The 21,207-nt window shown below is 35.0% G+C and overlaps 1 protein-coding gene across 1 annotated transcript in view; it reads right to left on the reverse strand.

The window, feature by feature from the left end:
- Positions 1-15,232, reverse strand: part of LOC118193648 (longistatin-like) — a 40,502-nt gene extending 25,270 nt beyond the window's left edge. Inside the window, exons 1-2 of the mRNA XM_085817180.1 lie at positions 14,888-15,232; positions 10,098-10,184 (exon numbers count right to left, since the gene is read on the reverse strand). Of these exons, the coding sequence (XP_085673306.1) occupies positions 10,098-10,184; positions 14,888-15,051 (251 nt within the window). The 5' untranslated portion in view covers positions 15,052-15,232. The remainder of the gene's footprint in view (positions 1-10,097; positions 10,185-14,887) is intronic.
- Between the last annotated feature and the right edge of the window lie 5,975 nt (positions 15,233-21,207).

Below are 21,207 nucleotides of genomic sequence, written 5' to 3' on the forward strand. Positions count from 1 at the left end.
ATGCCTTTAAGAAAAATGATGTTTTTATATATATGATATTTTAAATGATTTTAAAAGATTGAAACAATATGCCAGGAAAATGATGAAGAAGATTAATCATGATAAGCTCGCAGTAGGGATTTTAATTTTAATTTTTTTAATTATGTTCTTCATGTCTTTGTTTTATTGGAGATGTTGTTGTTTCTAGCTTGCTCTATCGTAGCCCTCAAAAAGGCCATAGGACAACGTAAAGTCTGCCAGAAAGATCGGGCTGCGTCCCTCAAATCATATCATTTACATCCATACCTTCTCCGAGATTCGAGCCCGGGCCTTTCGGTATCGCACGCGGCTTCCCTAACCACTACATCTGAGGAAAATAATTTAGGCTATCTGAGGGGGTAATAATTATTTTATATTTCCTTTACATTCGCAGCTCGTTTCAACTGAAGTAAAATAAGTAAAACAATTTTTATGCCCATTAGTTCTTAAAATAAATTATGTAAGCATTATTTATTTATTATTACTAAGTTGAAATGAAACAAAAAAATTATTTTCACTTCCATAAACCAAAATACGTAACCCATCTTCTTCTAACTAAGCTAGAACATTAGGTTTTATTGATAGACTATATACAGTACATGATAAATTCAAAATAAAATAAGAATGAATATTTTCCTAAACAAATTTCTCTGAGCATTTTATAGTCATGAACAAACACAACATGAAAAATAAATAATCACGAATTTTGCTATATGAAAAATATATCAATTCTTTCTTACAGTGTCTTATCGAAGTAATTGAACACTGCTGTCTTTTATGAACATAATTAAATGATTAAAACACAAAAATATTTAAACTTTTCGCATATGACATTTAATTTTTTGAGTAGCTTAGAATTTCATGCATATTTCATAAAAATGAAAAAGGTGAGAAACATTTTCTTCCATGAAATAAAAATTTAAAAGCTTACTTTTAAAATTTTTCAAAATTTTTTTATTCCTGTGTTCCTTTGAAATTCAGTTTAATCTCTTAACACTGTTTAGAATAGAAATTTTGCTATTTTGACCTATTTTTTTTAAACTTTGTAGAGACATCAGGTGATTTTTTTCGAAACCAGAGAGATGAAAAATGAGCAATCGGCTTCGCCGGGAATCGACCCACGGATCTCTGGAATACCACCCCAGCGTGCAGAACCACTACACCACTACATCACGAAAGGAAAGCGGGAGAAATACCTTATGTACTCCCCTTTTTAAAGGGCGACTGGGGTTTTTAGGGGACCCAATCGCCAAATCCTGGGTGTTGAAACTTCTCATCCAACACCCTTTTATTTCGGGCACCACTGTAGAGACATCAAGTTATTTTTGAAAGCCGGAGAGATGAAAAACTAGCAACCGCCTTTGCCGGGAATCGAACCACGGACCTCTGAAATACCGGCCCAGCGTGCAGAACCACTACACCGTGAAGGCACGCTAGGAAGGTGGGAGAAATACCTTACATACTCCCTTACATACTTAAAGGGTGACTAGGGTTTTAGGAGACCTAGTCGTTCAATCCTTGGTGTGGAGAGTCATCATCCACAACCGTTATAGTTCGGGCACCACTGTAGAGACGTTAGGATTTTTGGAAGCGGGAGAGATGAAAAATTAGCAACGCCTTCGCCGCGAATCGAACCGCGGACCTCTGGAATACCGGTCCAGGTGCAGAACCACTATACCACGAAGGCAGGATAGGAAAGAGGGAGAAATATCTTACATTTTATATTGTATTTCTAATTCCAGTCATTGTTTTTCAACTTTACTCATTACTGTTTTAAAACTATTTCATATTAAATATTTGTCCACGAGTTTTAATCTAGATACTGCAAAGACAAGTGATTAATTATTTTAGGACAATTAAACAGAAGTCGGTGTCCTACCGGTGGTGGGGTACTCTAAATATGCGGCGAGCTGAAAGTCCTCTCGAGAACTTTTGGGTAGTGAAAGAGGTTGTAGGGTTTATATTTATTTTAACTAACATTTATTTTAAGTTTAAACTATCTTTCCTCTGAAGCCTTACTTTCCCCTGGAACTGCCAATGCCAGAATATGTAAATTTTAGTAGAACGCGCAAGGATTCAAATTATCAGCGGAAGTATTATGATTTAAATAGAGAGGAAACGAGTTCGGTGTGTGATAGTCTTACTTCACGAGCGCGGAGGTAGTTAGCGAGAAATTGAAGAACCCCGCGTTTCGGCCTATGTGCTTGGCGGGAAGTAGTGTTAATCGTTCAAGTGAGCTTCAAGTCTGCTGAATTAGCAGTGGTATTGTAAAACGCGGTGAGTTAGTTATTTTAGAGAGCCTCGTAGTTAGAGTCTTGTCTTTAAGTTCTTTTCAGGTTATTATTTTTATTTGACCGCCGAGTTGGCGCAGTCTGTGAGCGTCAAGAGTACGCAATTGTACTATTTACGTTGAATAAAAAGGGACTTAAACCCTTCACAAGACTCTGTATTTTATCCAGTTTTCACAGTCACCTCTTGGTTGCGTGCAAGTTGGAGGCGCGCAACGTTACATTGGCGCCCGAACACTTATCGAACTGAAATGGCCGAAAATTGGATGGAAGCCGCTGGACAACACCAAGAAATGACAACTAAGTTGGAAAGATTTGGATACCTGGTCCAGACTTTGAGAGCGTCAATCAAGCTAAACGTCCATTTCGACGGAAAAAATTCGGTGTCGGTATTTCTAGAAGGTCTAGAAAACCACTTTCAGCTCTACCCTGTTCCTGAAAGACAAAAAGTTGCCATCGCCACATCAGCACTAAGAGGACAGGCCGCACTATGGTGGAAAAATATAGGCAAATTTTTATTAGGGGAATTTGGAAGCCAGACATATACATTTGAAAATTTCAAAAAATCGTTAGTAAAGGCCTTCCCCATAGTGAAAGATCGCGCACGGCTGGAAGCCGAACTATATAGTTTCTATCAACGGGATACAGCAGAATTGACGGACTTTATTCTACGAAAAATCAAGCTAACGGATATGCTGTATGGAAAGAAACCCGATGCGGAGATTATTGAAATAATATTACCAAGATTGTTACCCGCTGTTCAAGACTACTTTGAAATAAAAACCCAAGCACATTGCAGGATTTCTTCGAATTGGCGGTGAAGTTTCAAAATCGCAGAATAGCGGAAAAAGCGAGAGGGCAAACATATTCCCAAAGTACCCGAAGGAAATCTTCAAATGAGAAAACCAGAAATGGAAATCGCTCTTATGGGGGAAAGAGCTATCAAGCTAACGCATCGAAACTCGAAGGTCAAGGCCCAAAAAGAAAATTTGAAAATAAACATCCGCGTACCCAGAAGACACAGATTGAAAGGAAAGCTTTAAACGAGTAGAGGGGCCTGTGAAAGGGAGGGTCCAGACCCCGGAAGTTTTAAAAAACCCTCAAATAGACATTTAAATACGGTCATCGTAAAAAACTCACAGCTACCAATTATACAAATCCTGGTTGGCGATGTACCAGTAGAAGCCCTCATCGATACAGGAGCAGAAGGAAATTTTATGAGTGAAAATTTCTTCAAAAAGAATTTTTATAGGGTACGATTATTTAAAACCAAAAATACGGAAATTATAGCGGCGCAAGGAAAAACATGTCACTGCATCGGGAAATTATCATTAAACTTACAGGTAAAAGAGGAAGGTCTCAAAGTATTAATTTTTGTGGTGAAAGATCTGCAACATTCTCTTATTTTAGGTATGGAGTTTTTAAGGGCCGCGAGGGCCAAATTAAATTTTCAAGATAGTTCCGTGGTGTTGGAGATGGACCAGAGGGTGGTGGAACCTGTGGAGACACCGCAAGTGGACCTTAGCCATCTGAATTACCATGAAAGGAAAGCAATACAGCAAGTGGTGAGTAATTTTTCTCATTTATTTTCAGAAAAACCAGGAAACTGCCAAATAGTTACGCACAAGATTCAATTAAATGCCGAAAAACCTTGTAGGACTAAACCTTATCGGTATGACAAACAAAAAGACGTAATCATCAAAGAACATATTCAGGAGATGTTAAAGAATAAAATAATAACGCCCATAAATAGTGAGTACGCGAGTCCAGTCGTACTATGTAGGAAAAAGAACGGGTTTCCTCCTTCGGATAAAAGGGCTTGGAGGTTTGCTATTGATTACAGAAAACTAAATAGTATTACCAAATTTCCAGTTTACCCTTTGCCGGTTATAGACGAGATCATTAGACAGATCAAATCGACAAGATATATGTCTACTTTGGACTTAACGTCTGGCTACTATCAAATAGCTATGAGACCCGAAGATATACATAAAACCGCGTTTATAACAAAATCAGGCACTTATGCATTTTTACGCATGCCCTTTGGGTTGTGTGGGGCCCCATCAACATTCCAGAGAGCTATGGACATTGTTCTAAAGCCTGTCCTAGGAAAATCAACTTTAATTTATCTAGATGATATAATTATAACGAGTAGTACGTTGGAACAACACATTAATGATCTAGAACAAGTTTTTAAATTATTAAAAGAGGCCGGTCTTACAATTAACGCCTCAAAATGCAAGTTCGCAACTAAAGAACTTAAATATCTCGGTTATAAAATTTCGCAAAAGGGTATAGAAACGCAAGATTCAAAAATAAAAGCTATTAAGAATTTCCCACCGCCCAACACCGCCAAGAAACTTTCTTCTTTCCTTGGTTTATGTTCTTACTATCGATCTTTCATAAAAGATTTCGCTAATATTGTTGAACCACTCTTAGTAATCAAAAGAAAAAGGGGTAAATTTACGTGGACAGCGGAAGCTAACACAGCTTTTGAAAGATTAAAAGAAGCGCTTATTAATGCCCCTGTTTTAAAATTCCCGGAGGGGGACGAAAACCTGGAAATTGCAGCAGATGCGTCAGACTATGCGGTGGGGCGGTTCTTATGCAAAATAACCATCCTCTGGCAATTTTTAGTAAAACGTTGAATCAGACACAAAGGAATTATACAGCTACAGAAAGAGAAACATTAGCCGTATTAATGGCTGTACACAAATTTCGAGTTTATTTCGGCAAATCGCCAGTAACAGTCTTTTCGGATCATGCGGCTGTTGGTAGACTTTACTCGGGGAAAAACCTAACGCCCAGGTTAATAAGATGGGCTTTAAAACTCCAAGAATATAATATCACAATAAAATATAAACCGGGTAAGGAAAACAATGTAGCTGACGCACTTTCTCGTATAAAACTGGACGATGAAGGAAATGAACTTAAATGCCCTGTGTTGACGTCAAAAATTTTAGATTCTAGAGATACGGTCATTACTGAACTGAAAGCTGATCCTGAATTTGGAAATATCTATGCTTATTTGAAAGACCCCGAAAGCTTTGAGCACACAGATATCGATGCGATAAGAAATAGAGCAAAAAACTATGAAATAATAGATAATTTATTATTCTATACGAAAACAACAAACGAAAATCTTGAGTATAAACCAGTCATCCCAGCCTCGCTTCGATTAAGCATTTTGAAGGAGTTGCACGAAGCAAAAACAGCGGGGCATTTAGGGGTCAGAAAGACTTTAAAAAGGGTACGCGAGGTGGTATATTTCCCGCAATTATACAAAATAGTAACGGCGTATGTCAGGTCCTGCAATCGATGTCAGTTAATAAATGATATTAATTACAGCCCGGCCGGGTACTTAAATAGCATTCGCGCTACATTTCCGAATGAAATTTTAGGCATAGATGTTCTTGGTCCCTTCCCCCAGAGCGAGTTAAATAAAAATCGTTTTCTTTTAGTAATAGTGGATCATTTTTCAAAATGGATAGAAATTGTTCCTCTTAAACGCGCGTCAGCCAAAACAGTCGCAGATGCATTCTTACACAGATACATTTTAAAATACGGTGCACCGATAAAAGTCATTAGCGATAACGGAAAACAATTCATTAGTCAAATATTTGAAAACATATGCAATGGACTTGGCATACGCCATATCAAAATGGTTCCGTATAGACCACAGGCTAACATAGCAGAAAGAGTTAATAAAAACATAGTAAAAATAATTCGCAGTTACGTGAGCACACATCAGAAGCGCTGGGATGGCTACATAAATGAATTAGCTTATGCTTTAAGAACGCCACATCATGATACTACGAGAAAAACTCCAGCAGAATTATTCTTAGGCCGAAAATTAATTACGCCTTTAGATAAATTATTCTTTGTGCAACAAAGAGAGCAGGAGTTTAAACAAAAAGATGTGCAAAAGCTGATTGATCAGGCGCTTAAAAGCTCGGATACGGCAAGAAATAAGCAGAAAATATATTATGATAGAAAACGCCGTGAAGCAGATTTTAAAGTTGGGGATAAAGTATTGAAGCGGAAATTTTCTTTATCAAGTGTCAGACAATTTTACGGCAAAGCTAGCTCCAAAGTTTGAAGGCCCCTATGTAATTCAGGAAATCAAAGGAGTAGTCTTATATCTTAAGAACGAGAGAGGGGAAATCTGTAAAGCAAGTCCCGACCAGGTGAAAAAATACTATAATCCAAATGATTTTGAAATCCTTAAAAGTTTCTTGCAGGACTCAAGTCTAGACGAAATAGAAGGTCCAGAGATAACAACTATTCCACCAACCAAGAAACAGAGAACTGAAGAGAGACCTAGCCCTTCTACAACCCGGACGTCGGTATCAAAAAGAAAAAATAACTTTCAGACTCCAGCGTTTAAGAAAAACAAAAAATACAGATGCACCGGGTAAAGACACCGTGGTTAAGAGAAAAACACCACCTACAAAGGATTGCAGGAGAAATTATACATCAAGGAGAACGCGCACACGGCCACAGAGTCAGGTGCCAGCAAGGCCGCCGTTCCGGAAACTGAAACGGCAACAGGAGGCACAAAAATACGAGGAACAGAAGAAATTCAAGAAGGACTCCAGACCGGAGGACGTCAAGACCAGCCGTCCCAGGGAAAAACGGGAATGCTAACCACCAGACGATTACTCCGCCAAGAGGCCAGCATGTAGAGGACGCAAAAGAAAAAGTAACGTGGACGACACTCGGACGGCAGTAAGGAGAAGATTAACATCCATGAAACCTCTAACTTGGGACCAATTTTGCCAAAAACGAATGACGGAGTTTCAAGCATCGAAAACTCAAAGATAAGTTAAAACCTTCTATAAATTTTTTTCTCTTTTGTTCCGAAATGTTATGCATAAGTACGAAGTTCTATGTTTTGACGAAAGTCAATATGTCTCGGTTGAGACTTAGTTTTGTTTTACTTTATTTAGCTAAGGCAAAAGTATCATTTTCTTTAAGTGTAAAAGCTAAACACAGGCATTTTCTGTTGGTCGAAAGACTAATTCTGTTATGTTAAAGCCAAAATTTGGCCGAAGATAAAAATAACTTCGTATTCTTGTATTAATAAGAATTTTAGTTTCAGTGCCGCCAGCTTGGCGAAGAATGAGTAAAGTAAAAATTTATTTTCTCTTATTCATTTTATGGTAAATTGTAAAAATCATATGTATTAAAATTTTGTAAATGTACGTAAATACTTGAATGTTATGTAAAAGTAGAATTTAGTCTAGAAGCATAAAATTGTAGACGCTAAAAGTGAATGCTTAAAAGCAATGAAGTCAAAATTTAAGTATTAAATTGTAGATAAAGTCATGCTTTAGAGCGAAAGCCTGCATGTTTAAAGATGAATGAGCGGGAAGTTAGAATGAATGTGTTTTGTAGGGTTCTCCACCTACATTTGAATTTTTAAGAATATTAAAGTAGCTCATTGAGTTGTAGAATGTCGAGTAAGGTGTGTGTATTTGGTCGTTGAATTCTAACAAATCATGGTGGTTAGGGGAAGTGTTGTAAGACTAAAACACGAATATTCCCGTTTGACACCACACACGGTGGAGAGCCAGGGTAAAGTTAAATTAATGCTTGAAAAATTGAATGAATGTGAATTAAGCAATAAGTAAGAAAAACGAATCGTTCAAAAACAAAAATTTATTGTGTCAAGAAAGTGTAAATTATAATGTATTTAGAAAGATACTGATACTTATTCCTTCCAGATGCTGGAAGGAAAGACCAAGATTGATTGATGAAGTCCAGGAAATGTTGCTGTAAGAAGAGAGCTTTATAACGAGCAACAGAATTTTAGTATACAATTTGTTACATAAGATTTTTTTTGTGTAAACGAGGTTCTCACCAGTTAGTTCAGAATTAGAGAAACTTACGAGTACAACAGGTCGTTTGTAGGACCTGCTTCCAAGTTTTCCAAATTCTGGCAGCGGCAAATGTAGGGTTTATATTTATTTTAACTAACATTTATTTTAAGTTTAAACTATCTTTCCTGTCAAGCCTTACTTTCCCCTGGAACTGCCAATGCCAGAATATGTAAATTTTAGTAGAACGCGCAAGGATTCAAATTATCAGCGGAAGTATTATGATTTAAATAGAGAGGAAACGAGTTCGGTGTGTGATAGTCTTACTTCACGAGCGCGGAGGTAGTTAGCGAGAAATTGAAGAACCCCGCGTTTCGGCCTATGTGCTTGGCGGGAAGTAGTGTTAATCGTTCAAGTGAGCTTCAAGTCTGCTGAATTAGCAGTGGTATTGTAAAACGCGGTGAGTTAGTTATTTTAGAGAGCCTCGTAGTTAGAGTCTTGTCTTTAAGTTCTTTTCAGGTTATTATTTTTATTTGACCGCCGAGTTGGCGCAGTCTGTGAGCGTCAAGAGCACGCAATTGTACTTTTTACGTTGAATAAAAAGGGACTTAAACCCTTCACAAGACTCTGTATTTTATCCAGTTTTCACAGTCACCTCTTGGTTGCGTGCAAGTTGGAGGCGCGCAACGTTACAAGGTATGGGAGATCTTCAACCCATCCCCGGGATGCTCTCCATCAAAATGAGAGGGACGGAGATAAATCGCACTGTCACCTGTAAGGTGCTCAAAGCCTGTTGTCAACAACGGGTGTAAACTTGCGCTCGTTGCCACGAGGAATTTCGTGGGCTTAGGCTGACTATAGGTAAGTGAACATTATAGCAACAATAAACAAAAGTCACACTGCACATTCACAGTTGGAAACTTAGAATAATTATCTTGGTAGATTCTGGATCATTTCACAGGTTTAGTTTTCGTGTTCAGGAATTTTAAAATGGAGTTCAAAATATCAAAGTTTTGCTATTGATCCGTTACACCATCAAAAAAGTTAAGATTACTATTTCCAATGGTCTAAATATATCCACATGTTCCAATTTCTCCTCCATACCAGTAAAGTCTAATATTGGATATAAAAAATTTTTCTTTGTATCGACCCCATACTATAAAATATAGATTCTCTCTAAATATGCTAAATAATTTTTAGTTAGCATATATTACCTCATTTCATTATTTAAAATCCTAATTTTTTATATTTGCTTTTAAAAAGCTGACGTTATCTATATTCTTACCCAACATAAGTAATAGATGTTCCATTTGTTTAAAAATGTTTTTCTGCAAATCTGGGAGCACTTTATTTTGATTATTTTGATATTGTTTGCAATGTAGTTCGGTATTATATCTTTGAAGCCTCCCGTATCCACTTTGAATTTCACGATACTGTAAATAACAATTTATTACATCAAAATATTAATTTCTTGAAATTAAGGATTTCAGTTATTTTTCTAAGTTACTGGTTTCCCCCTTTAGTTCAAAATTAATAGCTAATTTAGGAATTTGAAATAGAATATTTTCTCTTGAAGCAGTGAAACTTTGAAATAACATAACTTCTAAGAAAATTTGAGATACTTCCTACTGCTTCGATGTAAAATTGTCTCATCAACTTACATATTGTATTTATTTTAGTTTATTTTATTTACAGTTTCAGTAATTTGCGTTGCAGAAATTCGTGAGATGAATTTTTAGGTTAGAAAAGAAGATATTAATTTTCAAATTCAATATTCTTGTTTTTAGAAAAATTACTTAATATAAAAAGAAAAACTTGGTGAACAACTACCTGAAAGAAAACCGCGTTTTGCAGTTACAATTTAATGCACTTGGATTTGTTTAATATTATTCTTGAAACCCTAAAAGTATTCGATCTCTTTCCTGAGATGCTGTAATATCTTCAACTCTTTTATACATGAATAAAATTTTACCTGAGGAAGTAAAACAGAGCTTCGGTTGTGGATATTTGTCCAGCATCTTGTAGCTTCATTATCTTTTGAACATCTTCTTTTATATGACTGTAGGCAGGCAAAAAAATCAGATTATTGACAATGATATTTAAAAGAAAATTAAATATGCATTGCTACTTGGTTTATACAATAGGTTACAGGCAATTCTTGTAGAATTAAAACTCTAACAAATCAAATATTTATTACACTTTAATAAACGAAGACAAAAATTTGCTTTTAAGTTTAAAATATTGTGAATATATTTAAGAAAATTATATTCGTTTTGGTCATTTTTCAAAACTTGTTATCTACTGACTTTCGAGAGAAAAAAAAGAGTAAAGAACAATCATAAAATAATTATAATAATAATAATTGGTTTTGGAAACTAGTAGTTCCATCTCTGTGTTTTCGTAAACATATGTGTTAAATATATCTCAACGAGTTCTGTACGTGATTGTTTCCAGCCCTCTAACTTTAAACAATGCCATGTTCTTTTCATGCTTCAATTTATCTGATACTTTAAATGCACAATATGTTCTGAATTATTCTTATTCAATTGAATAAAACCTATTTCAAGATGAAGAGAGGAAATTTGAAGTGTTGGAGAACCAATAAATAAATTATTCGTTACGATGAATATTTTTGAAGACATACTAGATGGTAAAATACTCATAGCAGGCGGAATTAATTCCGTACACTGTATATAGTTATTAGCATTTGGCATTTTTTGGTGTTTGCACTCTACTTCTCCCTATCCCTTCGATATGTGCCTTAATTATTCACGTAGTTCATCGGACGTTGTATGTTTTTGCACTCTTCATGTGCTGACATTATTGTTCGCCAGCTTAACGGCATAAAATTCGTTTTTCGGAGGCATTTTAAATTATCTATATTGTGTTTGAGAGATTTAAAGTTTAGGTCAAAATTCTCTGTACTTTATATATTGGCTACAGCAAATTTAACTATTATTTTCAAATGAAATTTTAGTTCACAGAAACATACTCAAATGTATTAAAAGGGTTTGGTCTTCGAGACTGGACACCCCGGTGTTGCACTATCCCACTTAAAGGGCGTTAAGCCAGTGGTCAGACACTAATGATGAGGAATAATTGTTTACCATGTTTAAATTCGGGCACCACAATAACGCCATTAGTTTTATCGAAGCAGGATCCATGAAATATGACCAATGCCTTCCCGATTTCGAACTCGAACTCTGGAAATCCCGAATGCTAGCCGGGCATGCTTCCAATCATACCATATTGCCATGTATTTGAAAAACAGCTCAAAACTAAACAGCTAGGTTGAAGAGTTCGGCTGGTGGACAGTTCGAATATGTGATCGACAAAGCGTTTATATATAGCCCGGCAACTACTAGATTTATTAGCAATAGGTTATGTATGTCCAGAATTATCGTAACGATTTAAGAGGTGGTTTCGAGAATTTTCAATGATGTGCATGAACTTCGTTATCCATGCCAAAATTATCAGGACAATTCGAAAGATAGTTTCAAGAACTGATGGGCATGAATTTAGTTATCTATGTCCAAAATTAACGGGACGATTCGAGAGATAGTTTTGAGAATTTTCAATAATGCGCAGTGTACTGATTACTAAACAATTTTGGCAGATTCAGTTAGATGCCATGCTGAAATACGGTATCAGTCAGCGCCATCATGAGAAATACTAATTATTCAAATACCACTGAAATTGCAACCACATTCTCTTTTGTGTGTGAATTCTCCTATACTGGGCATCAGTAAAAATAGTTATTACATTGGGGGAAAAATGTTTAACGATTTCCTTAAGTTAGGATCTTAAAATTCGAATTATCTCAGTATGTTGGTCCTTATGTCAATTGTATAGGGAAACAAAATTACTTTTTAAAGAAAAGCTTAAAGAAGTTAATAGCTTATTTTAAAATAAATATTCTGTAGAGACATTAGGTGTTTTTTGGAAGCCGGAGAGATGAAAAATAAGCAACGTCATCGAAGGGAATGGAACCACGGACCTCTGGAATACGCACCCAGCGTGCTGACCACTACACTAAGAAAGCATGCTAAGAAGGCGGGAGAAATACCTTATATACTCCCCCTTTTAAAGGGCGACTGGGGTTTAGAGGACCCAATCGCCAAATCCTGGGTGTGGAAAATCATCATACACCACCCTTTTTAGTTCGGGCGCCACTGTAGAGACATTACGTTATTTGTAATTAGGAGACTTGAAAAAATGAGCAACGCCTTCGCCGAGAAACGAACCTCGAACCTCTGGAATACGCGCCCAGCGTGCAGATCACTACACTACGAAGGCACGCTAAGAAGGCGGAAGATATGCTTCCCATTCATTTTACTTCTACTAAAATGAAACAACAATAATTATAATAGGAGAGGTATAAAAGAAATCAGAAGAAAATATTTGGTTTTTCTATCTGAAGAAAAAACGCTCAGTTGCCCACTACAAGAGTTACAAATTTTTATTTTCTTGGCACTTACCTTATAAGGTATTTCTCCCACCTTCTTGGCGTGCCTTCGTGGTGTAGTTGTTCTGCACGCTGGGCCGGTATTCCAGAGGTCCGTGGTTCGATTCACGGCGAAGGAGTTTGCTCATTTTTATCTTGACTGCTTCCAAAAAAATACCTAATGCCTCTACAACCTTTTCTACACACAAAACAGTAGATACAAGATGTATTTATTCATGTTTATATGTAATGATGTTAATCACATATTTGTTAATTTACTTCAAAATTTCTTTATATTCAAAAACCTGTCTCATTATTTTTGAAATAATATAATTTTGGACTTGCGGCTCTCGAATGTTCATAAAATCTATCATGCTGCTTCCATCGTCTTGAAGTTTGGCCATCCCTGCTATATAGTTCCAGAAAGTGTTAGAAACTTTGCCTTTCCACGTTGTTCATTATCTGCTTCTAATCTTGTTTTATAAAAACACATAAATACTTTGAAATGTTAAGACAAGACAATAATTTATTTTTTAATTTAATTTAGTGTTATTTTTAATAATATTAATTTTTTGGTGTTATTATAAAATTTTAACATAATTACAAATAAGTATGATTCAATGAGGTTTGTAAAGAAATCCGAACCCATCAACTGTATTTTAGGTCAAAAGAATGGAGAATCTTTTTCAATAGTCGGGAATCTCTGTTTTAGAAGAGGCCTACAAGCCGCACAGCCAAGCTGTGCGGCTTGTAAAGTCGCTAAACAGTGGGAATTTGACTCCAGGTGGACGGGTTGACTGCATAGATGTTTTCGCGTTTTCCTCCATGTGCAACCTGTATATAAGCCAGTTTTCCTTAGAAAGTCCTTCACAAAGGTATACCTCCCTTTTTGCAGACAACCCTCGCGTTCTTTGTCGTAATCATATAAATCAAACCTCGATTTGAAGTGAAGCCATTTCGTTCAGCCAATGTAGTTCTCCCGAATTTTTCCTCTAGTAATAAATAAAATATCGTGTTTACAAAAGTTAAAGGGTATTTCTAGTGACTCAGAGACTTCTGAACACCGTAATAGCGATATTTATGACAAATCTATAACTGATTGTCATGCCTGTGTGTGCATAAAGATAAGTTTCGTTTGTTCGAAGATTTATGAATGTAGCATCAATGAAGCAATATAGATTACTGAAGAGGCATATGGCGGCTGTTAGTTGATTGATTAACTGATTAAGGAAAAACACACGAGAGTTTAATCAATTAATCAACCATTCTGCTAAACAGATTCCTTCAATAGTATTTTCTAAGTTAAACTGTCTTGTATTTATGCTACACATGGGGGGGGGGCAAAAACGAGAACTCCATGGCCCTGTATTACATTTAACTAAAGAAACTAGTTTCATTAATTAATTTAAGGAACTTAAATAATGAAGAATCTGCATAAATGTACATATGTTTCTCGCATTGTGATAAAACAACGGCACGTAGAGCCATCAAATTTTGAATGACGTGCGTTTCCACCCGAATATGGGCATCTGGAATTCCGAATTTGAAATTTGTTTTAGTATCTATTTCATACTTTGTAAAACTTTAACGAATTTTTGATTAACAAACTCAACGATTTCATACCGAGCAATGGCAACACTGTACGAAAAAAGGAAAAAAAAATTATCTCCAGCGTGCGAGATTGTGTATCGAAAATTCTAAAGATATGCTTATTTTAAAATTATTTTGCGATATTGCTGTTGAACTGAGTTTTATGGCTTAAGTACGAAGAACATGATATTTAATAAATAAATGCAGCACAAAAAACGTTAAAAAAAATGCCCCTTTGGGCGTAATGTAAAATCTGAAAGCTTTGAGTTTTTATTATTATTATTATTTTATATATTTATTTTTGGCGGTTTATCACATTAATCAGTAGTTATTTCTTCCAGTAAGCGTTCAAAATAAAAAAATCGAGATTTTAATACTAATACAGATCTTATGTTTATCTTGTAATACGGTCATAACTGGCAAATGTAAGGAGCCATTTTCATAACAAGATTTAATGATTCAACTTCCTTCGCATATTCATGAAGTCAAAAAATAAGTAAATAATCCTCTTAATTTTTCAAATAATACTCTGATCTTGCTTTATATAAATAATTCTTTAAAAACTATTAATTACAGTATTAAAATTTTTAAATTGCTGTAGTTTTATACCACTAAAAGTATAAAGTAAAAAATAAAAATCATTGTTTCTAGATACAGGCATTAGAAAAAAAATATTTTCGTAAATAACTAAAATTTATGAAAGAGGAAAAGAAAAAATTCAAACTCACTCTAGATCTCGTACAATGTCAGATGCAGTCCAACGTTTCCGCAATTCCTGAAGCTCGGGAGACACAGAACCTTGAGAATCCGGTCGAACGTGGCATTGCACATATGAACAGATAATAAATAGAAAAACAGAGAAAAAGAAAGAGCGTGGAATTTTACACGCCATTCTTTGAGTCGTAAATTATAATACAAACGAAACTGAAATATGAAGAGGGAAAAAAGTCTTTGCTAACTTAAGTCTTCACGAACATGTTACACCTCGTACCCGCATAATAAACAGGCAGGAAAAAGAAAATGAGCAAGCGCTACATAAGCATTATCAATCTTAAGTAGAGAAAACCGATCCGTCGGTCACTGGTAGATATGAAATCTGCTTGATAAGAAGATGTTTAACTAAGTAAATAGCAAACTACGTCATCAACGCATGTACTCATACCACTGCGTTCTGCACCTGCCCGCCATTTTTACAGTTCTCAGTCTGATATTCGTGGTTTTATGTTTCTTTCTTGACTCAAGAAACTAAGAGTATAAAAAAAAATGTTGTAATTCGATAAAAATAATTTTCAGATCGACTGAGCTAAAAATAATATCAAAAATATTTCTGTAATGTGCTATAATGTTGCAGCAAATAAAGATTGAATAAAGAACTCGATAAATTTAAATAATGGTTTTTCGTGTAAAAAGTAATGTAGAAAGGAATCTGTTTTTTCATTTTTATTGCTAACGTAATTTATTATTACTGTTATGAATTAATTCAGAATTAGCATCATCACTAAACTAGATCTATCAAACCTGAATTTTTGGAAGAAATTTTACTGTAAATTGAGAAACCTCTGTGGCAACATTTCTAATTAATGCTATCTATCCCGTATTTCGTCTCTTGTTTTGGCACGTCGATTTTAAATGTGTTTTCATGTCTCACGAGCTGTAATGAAAGATCAGAAAAGTTATATGCAAAACTTTTTATTGCTGATACATCGGTCATGATGAAATTTACGATACAAAATTATTTCTGGTGCAACAAGTCGATTTTCAGACAATACATTAAGTTCTCGAAATGAAGGAAATTTATGCTTTGCAAACAAAGTATTAATTTCTAAAATTAAGGGCTTAATTTCTAAAATTAGAAGTGCCGGAGCTCTATGGACGACTGTCAGGAAAGAATAAAAATAAATAAATAAATAAAATGGCTAGTAAAATAATTAATAATTAAACAGTTAAATAATAAATTATTAAAAATAAATTAATTAATTAATGACTGAAATAATTAAAAATTAATATTACATTTTAATAAAATGTTAAGACATAAATAAAAATATAATAAGTTATTAAATAAACGATAAATAATTAAATATTAAAATAAAATACTGGACCCTGATTTATTTGGACAGGAAGGGTTTCGGCTGGAATTACAATTTCACACAAAAATAAGAATTAGCTCAACCGGTCTCCGGTTTAATTTAAGCTCTAAATATAATGTATTACTTCCAAGGATGATAGAAAAGAAAGCCAGTCTTCTACCAGCTCACCAATAAAAAAATTTTAAAATGGTAGCATCACTAATAAAAATAAAGAGAATGCTATAAACAGTAAAAGAATATGGAGAAAATCTTAACAGATGACCTGTAGGTGTGGGAAAAAAAACAGAAGAGTCCAACATTTTCTGATCATGATCTCCTCTCAATATAATTCTGGCTGTCAAGCAGAATATGACAGGGGAACAAATTTTCCCCGAATCCGAGGGTTAGCTGAAAAAAAAGCAACAAGTGATAATTTTCACAAACACACACACACCCCGGTCTTTGGTTACATCGTTCTAAAAAGTCTGCAGGTGCTCTTTTCTGCAGAAAGACACTAGTGATGAAACGAAAAATTTACCCGCTGTCATAAATCCATTCCACGTTCTGGAGAACAAGCCTTTGACACGTGGATAAGTTGCTTCTCTTTCCTTAAAAGTCTCGACCTCTATCCAAGGGTTTGTTTCCCAAGGAAAGAGAAGTATCCATTCAGAAGTTGAAATCGATTTTTAATATAACTTTGTTATTAAAAATAAAATTTTCGAGATCAGATTTTTGCTAAGATTGTTCAGTTACATTAAAGAAGTGCAGGAGCCTTCTTATTTAGGGCTCCAGTGTGCTCCAAATAGAATTATGATTTATCCCATAAACTAAGAAGCACCGAAGACAATCGTCTGTGGGCTTCGGCACACTTTAAACTCTGGTTTTATCATATAATAGATCATGTGCGAATTACCATTTAAAATAACATACTTAGTTTGTCATTATTTTAAAATAATAAAACATTAGTTGTTTCGTTCAAAATGAGTTCGGAGTATTACGATATCTCTACATTACCCTTCGTACTTTAAATGTGCGTTGTTTAATGGTCTTAGTAGTTTGAAATATAACTACTGATTGTGCTCTGTGCTACTGAGGAGAGCTGCACTAGTAGTGGAAGTTAGTGAGTTTCCAGAACTATACCGTTTTCCTATTTGTAAAATAAATTTTCATCAGGCTACGATCGGTTTTGTAAGCATTCAAATGCTACGAACCTGAACGAACGCAATAATATTAACAAAGAAAAGTAAAGACTATTTCAAAGAAGTTTATAAAGTACATATTTCAATATTTAGTTCATAAATTTAGTAAATAAATTTCGAAATCTAATTAAGATATTTTTTCCCCTTTTCGGTTGCTAAACCAAAAGCATTAATCTCTCAAGTTAAGGAAGAGACCTCAATTGCAGGAACTATTTATCCAGAAATCCAGTAACTGGGATATGTGCTTCAATGCTGGATATGCCCTGGATTATGTGCTTCAATGTTTTCTAATTGATAATAACTTCTCTAGATCTCTGAAAAAATTAGGGCAAGAGCAAAATTCGCGAGAAATTAGGTCTATCATTTATTTTACAAATTCTAAATCATTCCGAATAGATTTTGATCTTAGACATTTTGTATTCACTCTCTGCTTCGATGAAATAAGTTTAAATGAAATGCAGCAAAAAATTTATATAATTTAATAGGCCGTACAAGGAAGACATGCGATGTCCACGTCAGATTTTTTAATACTTCGATACTTTCTCGTTTATGCCATTTTGCAATCTAAAATGAAATGCAGGAATATATATCAGTGCTTTTACAATTGAAATTCTGTTTAAATAAAATTTTAATTTTATTTAAATAAAATTAAAATTTCATTTAACAATAAAAATTTAGATTTATTACTTGGAAATGGAAGGTCTTATTTTTAATTATTTAAATATAAATGTATTCCCGCAGATGTTAGAGAAGAATTTTTAGATTGCAAGTACTTTTTTTAATGAACTGTAAATTATCAGAAGAATTTTTAGATAGTTTGTAGTTTATGTATATCAGTATGATTATACAGAAGTTTCCACACTAAACTCTTTTCCAAATGCGATGAATATGCCATTAAGTATGCGTAGGAGCGAAATGTTAAGTAATCTTTTCGCTGTATTTCTAATATAGGCTTTTACAAAGCTTAGATACGTACACATTTTTAGAAATCCGTAAATATTGCATTTTTAAATCTAAGATAGAAATGTAAGGTATATATAAAACGTTCTGTAAACAGGAAAAAGATCATTAGAAATTGGGACAAACACAACAAACACAATTGGGAACATGCATAAACACGTGATAGCAACCAGGCGTTTGAGTGAAAAGTGCAGAAGTATTTAATGAGCAGTTGAATTCAGAGTTGCCGCAAAACAGTAAAAACGCTATTACAGCAATAAATCAGAAAAAATTGCTACGCTTGTCTGCTGTTTGATATATTGAGCACAGCCCTGCATCAGTGGCCTTTTTCGACTTTTTCTGAAAAGACTTGTTTTCCGGTTCATTAGCAAGGGTAAGTTAGTGTCAGAATTACACACATTTTTCGGGTCAGTTTTCTTTTATAATTCTTCCCTTATCCCTGAGTAATTCCTAAAGGATATCAACGGTAATTTATGAACCGATAGATGAAATATTATGAATAAAGAAAGATCATCCTGCGGAAAATTTTCGCAAAGCTAAGTCAAAATCAGCGTCAGCAGACAAACAAGGTTAGTCTCTTTCCAACGCTGACGTCACTTATTTACATAAGTGGCAGAAACGAAGATACAAAGGGAACAATTGCTTTTGAGTAAACTAAGAGTCAATGACGTCACACAAAAGCAAACCCTGTGGTGTGGTAATGGTACAAATTAGCTAAGTAAGAAGTATCAAGAAGTATTGGTATAAATTAGCTCACTCACTCACTCACTCATTATTCACCGTTACCGCTAATACAGTCTCTTACCACAAGACTTAACAACAGTACAGCAGTAAACTGATAAGATAACATAATTCCAATGCAGTTCTTTTTCTGATTTGAGACAAAATTTACTGTGGTTAGAGAGGACGCAGATAGCAGCAAGTTTAATTTTCGCATTTTCATCTGCTACTTCCAAGAAAGTAAATCTAAGAATGTGTGACCAATGCGATATCACATACTTAAAGAATACAAACATTTTACATAATAACAGAATAAAAACTAACGCTTAAATAAAACTAGGGCAGCTTCTCCATTTTCAGAATTCTGTGTGGAAACACGGAAATAATTCGGCAGATAAGTTGACGGATTATATGTGTGTATTGAAAGGTCATATAGCAAAAATTGTCAGTAATTTTAAAACTAACTTTGTTTCATACCACTATTAGAAGATTAAGTAAAATATGTAAATTCTCTATTTCCTTTTTATATAAATATTATGAAATGTTCTCCAATGAAATGTAATGAGATGTTCTTCGATGAAATCACTTTTTAGCGTTCTTCGATTTGTTTTCAATACGAAATAAAATCTTATCCTTTACAAATAGTGATTAAAAGCATACAATAAATGTACAATCATGTGAATTTTAAATAAAATTGATTTTACGGATGATAAAAAAATAACGGTTCGGAGTTTGCGGATAAAGAAAGAGTTGTGCTTTGTCAGATGGCAATGTTAGTTCGTTTTTTTTATTCGTTTCTGCATTTTCCTAGGACTATGCTGCCTTCATAGTACCAGGAAAATCTAGAAGCGAGCAGAAATACATAGAACTCAAACTTGTCAACAGTTCTATGATCTCTGCAGTACCTTGAAACTGACCATCTCAGAAGGCAAATCCAACGCCCTTATAATTCCAAAAAAAAAGGGAGTGAAGAGCAACATTAATACAGTAATTACTATCAAAGATACAGAATCAAAACCTTGAAAGAACTAGAATAACTAGGCCATATGTGAAATCAAAGATTGACTTCTATTTCCTATATTAAGGAACTTAAGCAACGTATTAGCCATACTGCGTAAAACCTCTGGCAATTCCAATGAGACACTTGAGGACTAGGTTCATGCATTCAAAAGACTCAACGGTCATCGAAAGGATTGTCACATATGTTGCTCCAGTTTGTGTCCAACCGATGCAAGGGAGAAAAGTAAAATATCTTCTCAGCATCCAACTCCCATTCGCCTAAACATCACGAAGGCATTTCAGACAACAGCAAATGCATCAGTTCATATCCTGGCAGGTCTAACGCCATTGCCTATGCGTGTGGATAAGTGGAAATCCAGTATTTCATTTTCGCATTCCCCCAAGCTTCTTCGACGGGTGGCATTATCCAAACAACCATGAAATGCCAGCTACAACACTACATGCTCGTTTGGCATTTAAAAGACAATGTGTAAATATACATTTGCATCGTCAAAGCATCCCCAGTACAGCACTCTGGCTATATACATGGATGGCTGACGTATGGAAGACAAAGTTAGCAGCGCACTAGTTCTTCATCATAGAGGAGAAACTTTACACGTAGGGAAATAGCGATTGCATGGCGTTCCAAGTAGTAGCTATTCGTAGCCAAGTAGTAGTTCCAAGTAGTAGCCAAGCAGTAGCTATTCACCGAGCTATCCGGTACATCACTCACGAAAACGTACAAGGTATTACCATCCACACAAATAGTATGTCGGTACTTCTAGCCATGCTCAACCATCTCCACAATAGTTGCGCAAATGCAGAGAGACTTACGGAGACATTAACATCATAACATTTTGTTTCCCTGGACGAAAGCGCTGGAGTAAGTGTCAAAGAAATTGCTGACAGATTAGCCATAGAGGCAACACCAGGAAATATTCATTGTGCACAATAAGCACTTTGGCCACGCTCATACTTGAAAAAACATTTGCAGCTCAAGGCACAAATCCAATGGCGAACAGAATGGAGTAAATGTGAAAAATACCGCCTTACATATTGTTACGAAATGCCAAATAGATAGTTTTCCCGTAAGGAGGTTTTAGG

The sequence above is a fragment of the Stegodyphus dumicola genome, chromosome 5, assembly GCF_044657685.1.
Source record: "Stegodyphus dumicola isolate Sdum_Otavi_A_Nest chromosome 5, ASM4465768v1".
Classification (NCBI taxonomy): Eukaryota; Metazoa; Arthropoda; class Arachnida; order Araneae; family Eresidae; genus Stegodyphus; species Stegodyphus dumicola.